This window comes from Lycorma delicatula, chromosome 3 (genome assembly GCF_047948215.1).
Source record: "Lycorma delicatula isolate Av1 chromosome 3, ASM4794821v1, whole genome shotgun sequence".
In the NCBI taxonomy this organism is placed as follows: Eukaryota; Metazoa; Arthropoda; class Insecta; order Hemiptera; family Fulgoridae; genus Lycorma; species Lycorma delicatula.
In genome coordinates, this window is record NC_134457.1 from 136,627,806 (window position 1) to 136,640,409 (window position 12,604).

A 12,604-nucleotide genomic window follows, 5' to 3' on the forward strand; every position below is an offset into this window, starting at 1 on the left:
ATTTTTTTCAAGTGTTCATTAAAAGTATTTACGCTGGAGTTGGATACTCACTGATCTAGAACAAGAAGGCAAATTTTTTTAAAGTTAAATGACCTGTAGTGCAATCAGTATTCTATGATTACACTTTTATTTATAAAAAAAAAACCTTAGAGATTTAATTATTCATTTTAAGAAGTAAAAATTTGTAAAATAAAAAAGCATTTTGAAATGGATACAAGAAAATTAATATCTTATTGGCTATGTGAAAAAACTACTAATTTAGAGTAGTGATCCACAAAAAAAAATAGCATTGCTATTTTGTCACTGCTCTTGCAAAAGAGCAGATGCAAGTTGGAAAAAAATGTTATATTTTATTGTTCATTGTTCTGCATGAACACTCTAGTTTTATTAAATCTTGTAACACATCATAAAAACATGACATGCAAAGCAGTAAGCTGAACAACCAGCTTCTGTTCCAAGTTGCACCACACACCACTTTATTGAAGCCTAATAAATAATTATCAATCATGCGTCAGATGACACCAACTACTTAATCTTATGTTGCAGAATGCTACCTAAGGAAGAATGGTAATCACATCAGTAATAATACGTTTGTAAAAAAAATTCAAGGCTATAAATACTGATTCTACTTTTATTTTCACCAACAGCTACAGCCATACAGACCAGAGAATATTAAAATATGTGTTAAAGCAGTTGCTCCTGCTGAATAACATAAAATCACTGCTACTTTTCAATAACAGTTTGATCTTTCCAGCTAAACTGCTTCACCAAATGACAGGCCAGGAAATTCAGAGGTTAGATGTACATAATCCCTCTCCAGTTTTTGATGTATATATATATATATATATATATATATATTATTATAATCTCTGTAATGTAATCTTAAAGTGTCACTGATGTAATGTTGTGTTTTTCGTCTTTTGTTTTTTTATTGAAATATTTGTTGGCCTTATACAGGCATTAATTATTTAGTTTCCTATTGCTTTAGGAAGCAGTGCTTGCTCTTATATTATTGTAACTATTATTTTAACCACATGCTGGCTTGCTGTTGGTTCCATGGTCACACCTGCAAAACAATGGATCCATTGTATCAGTTGTTTGAAAGTTTCATAGGTATGGGCGTGTTAATATTGATGTGGGATGATCGCTGAGCTGCTTTGCATTTATTCCTACATCATTTACTCATTATATTATTATGAATTTATTTATTATTTGTTAATGTTGTTATTACACAGAATGCTAATTTTAAATGTTTCATTATTAGGATCTCTGAATGGAGAAATTCACTTACTTTTCCCCTAAAAATTAAAAGTATGATGTTGTCATTTTACAATTCAATTCCATTTTTTCAGTATGGAGACCCACTTTATTTTTTTGAAACAGCAATATCCTGTATGTTGAAACATATATTTAAATGGAGATCAGGTTCAGCCCCGAATGGTTGCATTTAGGAAAAAATATTTATTAAAAAAAATTGTCTTTAAATTACATTTCCTATAAGAAAAGTAGATAAAAAATATGATTTACTGTGGAAAAAATTTATGCTGGATGCCACACTGGTTTTCCTCCTTTGAGAGAGCTTGTAGCTCTTGAATTGTTTCATTTAGAGAAAAATACCAAGAATGTAGAAAAAATCTTAAAAATGATGTTTTCTATTGAAAACTGGTAAAAAAGTAGAATTTGCTACTTAAAAAAAATAAAATTGGCTCTATACAGCTAAAATGGGTGATTTGTAAGATATATTAATACTGAATTTTTAGTATGTAGGGAAAAATAAATGAATTTCCCTTTGTAAAGCTTTTTATAATGCTAATATTAATATTACAGCTTCAGAAAACTATTTATTGACAGCTTAAAATTAACATCCTATATTATTGTTACAGTTTTTACAGTAAGTATATATATATTTATATTTTAAATTACAAAAAAATTGTTTAATAATAAAAATTAATTTTTATGCTAATAAACAAATGTATACGAAGGAATACTTTTAAAATAAAATTAGCAAAAATTATATAACTTTTGGCAAAAAATGTTCAATGCAAAAAAGTTAAATACTGAAGTATGTATAAATCAGAGATCTTTATAAAACTTTGTAGTTTAGTATTTACTAAACTACAAAGATTGTGTATTTACACAATCTGTAAGTGTAACTGATAAAGTAATTTCTGGCTATTGAAACAGCAAAAAGATACGTATCAAAAATTTTAATGTCTTATTCAAACACTTAAAACGTTAAAATCAGTCTGTAAATACAAATTAATACAAAAGAACACATGATAATATATGAATCAATACTAATCATATTTGGTTAATGTGAAACTATTTCTGAAAAAAATTGTTTCACACCATCTAAAGTCTAATAAAAATTCCTTAGTTCTTTTACAAATGAAATTTGAGTACTTCTCTCACACTCATTCAATTTTAATCAGTGTTTTTGTACGTTTTATTATTATATATATTTAGTAATATGACTTCATTGTATTATACAATTACAATAACTTTTATTGTATTATATATCAAATTTATTGTATTGCATAAATAAATAAAATTATATTTAAAACATATAAAACTATTTGGAATGTTTCAATTATAAATTGTGATGCAAGTAAATATTAACTAATAATCTTTTGATTTTAACATCGGTATTCATCAAGAATTATAAGAGCAGATATTAATTTGAATACCTATAACTCGAAAATTTCTACAACTCGAAATTTATTCTAATTCCCGACCGTATTGCATTACGTTATATGGAGATTTAATTCCTTTAACTCGAACAGAAATCCTATAAGTCGAAGTAAAAAATTTGATTAGTTTATTACAAAAAATAAAAAACCCAAGTTTAATATTAGGCCTACAATACTTTTGACTTTCTTTTTCCTGTTTAGCCTCCGGTAACTACCGTTTAGATAATTCTTCAGAGGATGAATGAGGATGATATGTATGAGTGTAGATGAAGTGTAGTCTTGTACATTCTCAGTTCGACCGTTCCTGAGATGTGTGGTTAATTGAAACCCAACCACCAAAGAACACCGGTATCCATTATCTAGTATTCAAATCCGTGTAAAAATAATTGGCTTTACTAGGACTTGAACGCTGTAACTCTCGACTTCCAAATCAGCTGATTTGGGAAGACGCAACCACTTGACCAACCCAGTGGGTTTAGGCCTATAATACTAATCTTATTTTCAGTTCAGAGATATAAGCATGATTCACTTCCGTTACTATGAGATAACAAAAAAGGAAGAATCAACAAACAGTAAAGAGGAAGCGAAATCTTATACATCAGGCGTCAGAATTCACCGGAACTCGTGTGTCGTAAGAAGTGTCGGTCAACATATCTTTATAACCGACTCAACTAGTATGCACAGTTTTCGTATGTCTGAGTTTGTTTGCTACTTTGAACAAGGGTGTTCTTATTCTATTTTTGAGAGGTTTAAAAACAGTCGCGATCAAAATTTACCTATCACTGGACCAAATTTACGTGAAAAAGCCGAGTACTTTGCGAGATAGTTCAATCGTATGGATTTCAAAGCTAGTGTGGATTGGCTTAATAAATTTAGATAGCATGGAATAATTTTTAAAAATGTTTGTGGTGAAAGTGCTAGTGTAAATGAAGAAGTTTGTAATACGTGGATAAACAGTAAGGTAAAATAAATTATGAACACATACAACGAATCGGAGATTTTTAACGCTGACGAAACTGGACTGTTTTACAAATGTTTACCTGACCATCTTTAACATTTAAAGACGATAAATGTCATGGTGGGAAACGAAGTAAAATACGCGTCACAGTTCTTTTAGGCGAACATGCCGGGGACAGAAAAGCTGAAACCTCTCTTAATTTATAAATAGAAAAATCCACGTTGTTTCGCTAACGTTAAATCTTTGCCTATTCAGTACGAAGCCAATAGAAAAGCTTGGGTTACTAGTGAAATCTTCGAAAAATGGTAATTCAAATCGGATCATCATCATTCGAAAAATAGAAAGATTGTTCTTTTTTCTAACAACTGCCCGGCACATGTAAAATCGTTTGCTCAGGAATTGTTATCGATAAATGCGTTTTCTTTCCACCAAATGTTACCACTAAACTCCAACCAACGGATCAGGGCATTACACAAAATTTGAAGCAAATGTACAGGAAAAGGATTATAATGAAAACGTTACCAGAAATTAATCTTCTTCATTGTCTCTAGGAAGTTAAAAACTCTTGGAATGATGTGACAGCTAACAATTCTTAACTGTTTTAAAAAAAGTTGGATTTAAAAACCCACAACAACCTGCTATTTTTTCGGAATGTGAACAAACTAACAATGAAACTCTTTCTTCTAGCAACAATAATGGTGATGATGACGATGGTAATGAATGGCAGTCAGTTACCTACGTCTCGCATGTACCCAGCGACGTAACTTTTCAGGCTTATGTTTATATAGACGAAGATATGGTAGCAGCCGAATATCCTACGACGAAGAAATTTTAATCTACACGATTAACGCAAAGGCAATGAGAATGACACTAAAGAGACTGACTCGGATAACGACAATGATGAACTACCCTGCGTACCGCCTCACAACTTTAATGGGAGTTACGAATAACGTTGATTCTGTTCGACGATACGTTGAGTCAAAAGATGATGTACCAGATTCGGTTTTTTCCGCGGTGGCAGATATAGAAAAATGGTTGACTACACTGCATCAGAATAAACGTCAGACAACCATCAACAATTTTTTTAATCGATTTCAATTAAATTCAGTTTCTATTACGAAAGAGCTAATTATTCTTTACTTTTTATTTTATTTTTTACAATTTTAATATTGTTTTTATTTTATCTGAAAAACTTTTAAAAACACAATCCTTGAATTTAAAACTGAAACGTGTTTTAATATCCAACAATGATGTGTTTTAATATTCATATTAAGTTTAAGCCTTTTGTATTTTTCACTCATTAACGATTTTTGTGCAATAAATTGATTATTAGAGAGAAAAAAATGCGATTAAAGTACAGGTTTTCGTGTGTATTTTAAGCCTACGTTTTGTTTAGTGTCTTCGGCGATAATGAATACTCTTCAGGTAAGTTAAATCTAACTTACTATATTAGTAAGTTATACATTCATACCATATATAGGTACTAACCAGTAGTACGTACTGAAAACTGTATTTATAATGATCATTTATGTCATGTAATAATATTGCTGTGATATAAGAATAAATATTTGTAAATTTAGTAAGGAATAACTAATGTGAGAATTAATTAACAATTTTCCATTGAATAAGATAACTGCAACTTATTTTACTGCATACTGAGTGTTTAGTACTATCAGAATTCATTCATTTATTTATTTTTGAGGGAAATTTAATTTAACTTAACAAACAAACCAATAACTTAATAAATTTGACAAAAACAGAACAAGATGATTTTAAATAAAATTTTATTAGTTTCATAAAGTAAGAATAATTATCAAGCAGCTGGTAAATTTGTATTTACTGGAGATTGAGTGGAAAAGAGACAAAAATATAATTAAAAAATTCCAAAATATAAACATATTCAAAATGAAAACATTAATCAGAACACTGAGATCTTTGGGGATCAAAGAATGTAATAAGCTACAAGCATTCATGCATACAAGAGATGCAACAGTCTATACATCACAAAGAAGCCTCCATGAGGTAACTTCTGGAAACTTCCACGATATAGTACATGTCAGTTAATCTAACTGAGTATTCCCATTTCTAAATATTGCTGGAACTAAAATCCAATGAAAACAGAAAATACTTCAGCTGTAGTGACACAAGAGATCATTAATAGAAAGAGATGAGTTCATAAATTAACCTTTTTAGATTCTGGTACATTTCTATTGTTTACTTTTTTTTTTTTACAAGAATATTAACTAAAATGCTAATTCTCTATATGAGTACCCTGATGTATGTTTTCTTTACACAGATTAGAATTTAATAGCTTTAATTTAACAAACAAGTTATTACTATTATTATTTATTCATTTTTTTAATTATCTGTCTCACTTTTGATAATAAGTTTATTTGCCAATTGATGAACTGCATGATAAGAAATTAAATTAAATTAATGAATTATAAAATTTTTACAGTATAGTCATAAGAAAAAAAAAAATCATTGATGTGGATACATGACTTCCTTGTATGCCTATTAAATTACATGTAGACATTTTCTGCTGCACTTCATTCAAACTTATTTCATTTGAAGGTGAGATACGATCCTCCAATTCTTCAATAAAGTGGACAATTACACAATTGCATTGTGGTGGGCCACATTGCATCACATTTTTTTTGTGGTGTCCATATTAGCATTTTATAATAGTTTATATATTAATTTTGTTTCACGTTGCTCAAGTAGTTATGTGGTGTAAGTGAGAAATGTATCGGATCTGTAACCATGGACAAATCAGTTCCAATCCGACTTCAAATACATATATATTTTTTTAATTTAAATATATTGATTTATTAATCATTAACCTCTGTAAAAATTTTTGAATTAAAATGAAAAGTTTATAAAATTTTATTTCACTAATAACTTATGATTTTTTTTTATTGTTATTATTTATTGTATATTTTTTTTACAGTCAGAGGTTAATAATTGTTAATAAATCAATATATTTAAATTAAAAAAAAAAAAAAATATGTATATGAAGTTGGATTTGAACGATGTACTTTGCCCTTGTAAGACCAGATATGTCATTAATTAAAATTTAATTTGGCTATAACTCTGGAACCAATGAAAATAAGTACCACTTATGATATATCATTGAAAATCTCTCAATCAGGGCTTACTGCAGTTTGGGCTTTATTAGACACTTTTGGTCCAGTTGATTGCAATCAGAATGGGAGGTGACAACTAGATGTTACAAGTCCTAAATCCAAAATTTCAAGATTCTATAGCTAATCATTTCTGAGTCATACTAGATAAATACATATGTATGTACAGACATCACACGGAAACTAGTCAAAATGGATTCAGGGATGGTCAAAATGAATAATTCCATTGAAATCTGAAAACCAAAATTTTTGGCGATTGCAATACTTCATTTACTTCATACAAGGAAGTAAAGAGGTGAAAATTTCCCCATATTTTAAAAATTTTTTGGTATTATAGGATAAAAAAGGTCTATTATAACAAAAAGAAATAGCTTTAAAATTTGTTATTCTGTAATCAGTAATCTAACTACACTATTCTTTAAAGTAACATGAACTTAGACAAGATTTCAAAAACTGTTTCAACTATGTTCTATACTTAAAATTAAGAAAAAGTTGTTAAAAACTAATAGACTGTAGCAGTTCGGAAAATGTTTTCTCCCTAAAAAGTTTTTTCTTTGGTGATATTTATATATATATATATATATATCAGTTCTAATAAATAAACAATATTTCAAATTTTTCTTTAGTTTTACTTACTAAAAAATTAAATTGCTTAGTTTGAAAATTAAAAAAAACATCACCATCTTTGACTAATTGACCTACGGGGCTATTTATGAATGATAGTTACCAGTGGCAGCTAATAGCTAAAATTAGTGGGGGTGCTGCTCCAGAAAATCTTTTCTCTGGGCCTTTTCAAGGCCATGGTTAAAGTTTTCTGTAAAACAAAAGAATAAAAAAATAAAATGAATCAAATAGAATAGCTGGAACCAGGGTAATAATATAATTCTACACTTTATCACATTCAAAAATATGGTACACAGTTATTAAGCACATCCCAACCCCGTAGGGGAAGACACCCGCCTAGTGACGTTCCAGTTGCCAACCCCCGTTCCTAGCCCTGATGGGCTTTAACAGGAGGGTTATTAAGCACAACACACGCGGAATGAAAAAAAAAAAATCACCTTCTACCAGCATGCCAGGTTTGGCATTGCAGGAGCAACAGTGTTCTCTCCCTTGCAGCCTCGTGTGCAGCTTCCTATGTGCACGTATGCACAAAAGCCAAACACCACACCACTGGAACTGTGAAGTGCACAATTCCATACAAAGAGTTTTGTATCTTTTTCATAAACTGGGGGATGGCTACTGACATTAAATAATGAACTAGGATACCAACTGACATATTGGAATAATAAAAGAGTATAGTCAATGATAAATATTTCACAAATATTGTAATTTTCTTATGAAAAAATATTTAGAAAGTCAAATTAAATAAAGATTTACTTTCTTTTTTATCATCAGTTTCTGACAGATCCACTTTATTCTTTTTGCATGCTTTTACCATGTGCAGTTTTAAAACTTTTGTTTAAAAGGAGCACAGTCTTTTAGAAAATTATATCATGCATTTTTTTAAAGTTAAACACTATAAAAAACAAAATAAATTTCCAAAATTAAATTAGAAAAAAATTACACATGTCATTTTTAAAATAAATTCTTTACAAATAACATATGATTTTATATGATAAAATGAAAGTAGAAATGCTATTTCTTTTTAATGTCTAACAATGACAATAATAAAAAATTAATTACAAATGATGTAGTAAAAATATGTTTATTTTGAAAACTTTTTGCCACCTTTATTAGAAGTTGTTGTTTGAAACTAAAAAAAGTTGTTCTGTGAAAAATTTATTGTTACATTGTTAGATTTGTCAATTACAAGCTTATTGGGCATAAAAAAAATATGTTCGAATGTTTTTAATAATAGATGTAAAATAAGGTGTTATCAAACTAGTACGATAAATGATTTTCAAATAGTATCTAAAAGAATAAACTCACCTGTAATTCTTGCAAGACATACAGCTGTTCGTTTTAGTTATTGTTATGTAACAAGCATAACTCGTTAATATTAATATGATCATTAAAAAAGCAATAACAAGAGCACCTGAAACAAAAGTATATTAAATTATAAAAGAATAAAAATGAATGATATATTTAAAATCATGATTACATATGTATTATAAACCAAATATATATATATATAAATTTATTTATTTATTTATATTTGTATTGTATTTGAACAAAAAAAGTTCATAGATGATGAAAACGTTAGAAGCAATTACTTTTTATTAGCTAGTGATTCTTAAAATATTTGAAAATTCTTCTTTGATACCAGGCCATATTCATGTTTATTTTTAATTCTGAAAAAATTAACAAAATAAAAATTAAACAAACAAAACTTCTGTTACTTGTATAACATCAAAGACAGCTTGCTGAAGTGTGTTCTCTTCCTTATATTTTTTTGTGTCTGTTATACCTATTTTTCTCAAAATTTGTTGGAAAGATGTAAAAGGGACTTAGGAGGATTTCTACAGCCAGGTACCCTTCCTGATTCCAACATACAAAAGGATGATAGCAGTGCAAGATGTAAATGAACACACATCCTAGATAGATAATTACATAGCACGAGCTAATATTATATGGACAATTTTCATTTTATATAGCCCGAGTGAGTATCATCCATTATGGTAAGTTATTTTTGTGGTAAAATATATCTAATATTTTTAAAAGTGTAAATATGTGTTTACAATAACTTTAAATTTATTAAGAAGATTATTTTTTAATAAATAATTTAGTTCATATAAATAATTCACTGTCAATTTAGTAATAATTTACTAATAGTTTACTATCAGTTAGACTATATATAAAAAATAATCACATATATTTTATTTTGTGTTTAATGACATATAACAAATAAATTACTTTAGGGTACTTGTAAACACCCAAATACAGTAAAAATTATTTTAAAATATTCATTGACATCAATTTTTATTTTTGGTATGAATATGATTATACTAATTTAAACTATAATTTTTGACAAATGAATTCTAATTTAAAACAAAAACAATTGCATCACAGTGTAATGGACAACACCAATGAGTACAACCTGTATTATATTTTCTTAAGCATGTTCTTTTACATATAGTTTTAATTACAGTTTTGCAAATGTATTTATCATTTGACATGGTAAAAAACAGTATTCACAAAAAAAAATTTCTAAGTGTTCAGATTGTTTTAACCATGACCCTCGTGTGGGATTTTGCATCATTTCTTTATGTGATTGTTCAAATGAATAGTCTTAATTTAGTTTGCGGTTTCATAAACGCCAAAATTTATCAGCTTCTCAAATTTCATTTGTTTTTTGCAAGAATGAATTTTAGAGACAGTAGCTATACAGCTACTGTGACAACTACTTGTATATGCACAATTGTACATATACAAGTATAGCTTTGTTACACTTACATATATACACAAACTCACATACACACACTAGTATGACGCTAGTTTGGATGATATGGCTCATCAGAAAATATGCAGTCACTTGTCATTAGTTAATAATAAAATTCATTTGTTAATAATATTTAAAAAACTGTTAAAATTATTTGAAAGATAACACTACATAATCAGTTACCAAATTTGTTACCTGCCAATAATGCAATGTTCTTTCATATAAAAGATAATAATTCTTTCATAAAAAGAATGGGATAACTACTTGTATAAACTAAAAATTAGTTTAATGGTTTAGAAGGAAAATTTAAAGTGGCAAACAGTTTAGAAGGATTATGATGTACATCATGAATCTCTCTAAAGTCTGATACAGATATGGGGAAGCGGTTTGTATTATGCAATAAAACCACACATCAGAGAGACGATTACTTTTGAAATAGGTATCTGAATCAAAAAACTAAAAACACATACTGATTATGGTAAAAATATTAAACAAATTATCTGCAAGTGGTCTGTTACTAAACTAAATACTGTAATATATCTGTCTCTTAGAGTTATGGAACTTACACATTTTATGTTGCACTGAATGTGTAGCTGGCAGCATAAAATACAGTTGATGGTACCAGATCCAATGTATACAGTGCACCAAATGATACCAGTAAAAGAACTAATCAGTGCTGTACATTTATATTCCTTACATTTATTTATGCTGTCAACAAATCCACTTCATAATGACACAAGAATTCAAATTTGACAACTGGAATAAAAAGTCGTCAGATCTATCTCATTAAAAGGGTAAATAACGTGGATCTATTTATATAATACAGATGATTTAAGGATTGCTTAGGGGGTAGCAAAAGTTTGAGGAATCAAATTTAAGGAGGTAAAATAGGAAAAAAATTCTTCTTTTCAAAAGAAGTTTTTTCTTGCCAAATGACAAGTAAAAAGGAATTGTTCAGATTAGTAATCTTCTTACCATTAATTTAGTTACAATTTTCATTAACATTAACCTAAATTTAATTTGTACTTGAATAAAGAGAGAAAATTACTATCAAAAGCAAAAACATAAAGTATTTTTGGTTAAACGTGCTTAACTTTTTAATTCTGTTCCTAATTACTTGAATCATAATTTATATATCAAAAACTTGTAGCAGATCAATTAAGTTAATAGAGATAGATAATAATATGGAAATGTATTTTTTCTATTACTCTAGACTTGGATATTTTTTTAATTGTTGAGCCTTAAACATTTTTGATCTCTTGCAGTTAATATCCATACTGATCCCATAGAGGTCGCACTACAATCAGTTTCTACATGTACTAAAATGTACATTTGATAATACTATTTTATTTAATAATACTACAGAACTTAGGGTATTTAGAATAATATTTGGTATAATGCATCAGTTATATCTTGTTATAAATTTAATCCAAATGAGATTAATTTTTATATCCTTTGAGTATTCAGTAAACTCAACCTTATCCACCTGTAGATAACAAACTGCAAGTAATTGTGTCTTGGAGAAAATTTTACATTGGCAAAAAGCTATTATATATTGTTGATGAACAATCTTGAAGAATACCTCTCAGTTATCAATTTTGTAGGAAGAAGGTTGTTTTACCATTTAATAATCTTTTTTTAAGTTTTCAGGTTTTAAACATAAGTAGATTTTTTTTATAAATAAAGGCTTATATATATGTTGTTTATTGGGTAGGTGCTATAAATGTAGTAGCTACAGGCTGACCTGACATGAGTTACTAGTAATTCTCAAAAATAGCGCTTCCTTTGAGAAGAATGAAAGCACAGAATGCCAAGCTCACAAGAGAAAGTAAGAAGTAAAGTAGTAACACTTTGTTTTCTTCACTGAGCCAAAATATTGTTGTTCATCAGCATATCACCAATCCCTCCAAAATACACTTCATAGTAATTTGTAAAAGTGTCACCATCACTATGTTCAGCATAGAATTCATTGTATAGTGGGTATTGTTATTCTAAGTGAAAGTCTCTGTAGCAGATACTCCTTTACCTGAGATGCTTTAGGTGCATGCAGCCATAAAAACGGTTGGAACAGCTAATCTAATGCAACAAATTAATTTATCCCTTTTAGTTATGAAACAATGCACTAATATGCTGTTTCAACTTGGTGAGCAGATTCATTTTCATGTAATGTCATAAAAATTTAACAGTATAATTTTGATTGAGGAAGAATTAATATACAGTTTTTTAAGAAAATAACAAGTATAAAGACAAATGCACATGCTTATATATAGGTTCTCTAATTCCAGCACAACAAAATTTAGCATAGATTAGCTATGCCTTTGTTCCCTGGAAACCAAGTGCATGAGTCTCATCAAGGGTCTAATTAGGAAAACTTATCGCTGAGAATAAAATTTTATTAACTTCTGCCATATTGCTCCATCCATAATGTAAC

At 28.5% G+C, this 12,604-nt stretch overlaps 1 protein-coding gene across 1 annotated transcript in view; it reads right to left on the reverse strand.

Annotated features, from left to right (window-relative positions):
* The window catches only part of LOC142322032 (ectonucleotide pyrophosphatase/phosphodiesterase family member 5-like), a 117,683-nt gene that overhangs the window by 7,439 nt on the left and 97,640 nt on the right, over positions 1–12,604 (reverse strand). The window contains exon 5 of the mRNA XM_075360633.1: positions 8,724–8,829. Coding sequence (XP_075216748.1) covers positions 8,724–8,829 — 106 coding nt within the window. The remainder of the gene's footprint in view (positions 1–8,723; positions 8,830–12,604) is intronic.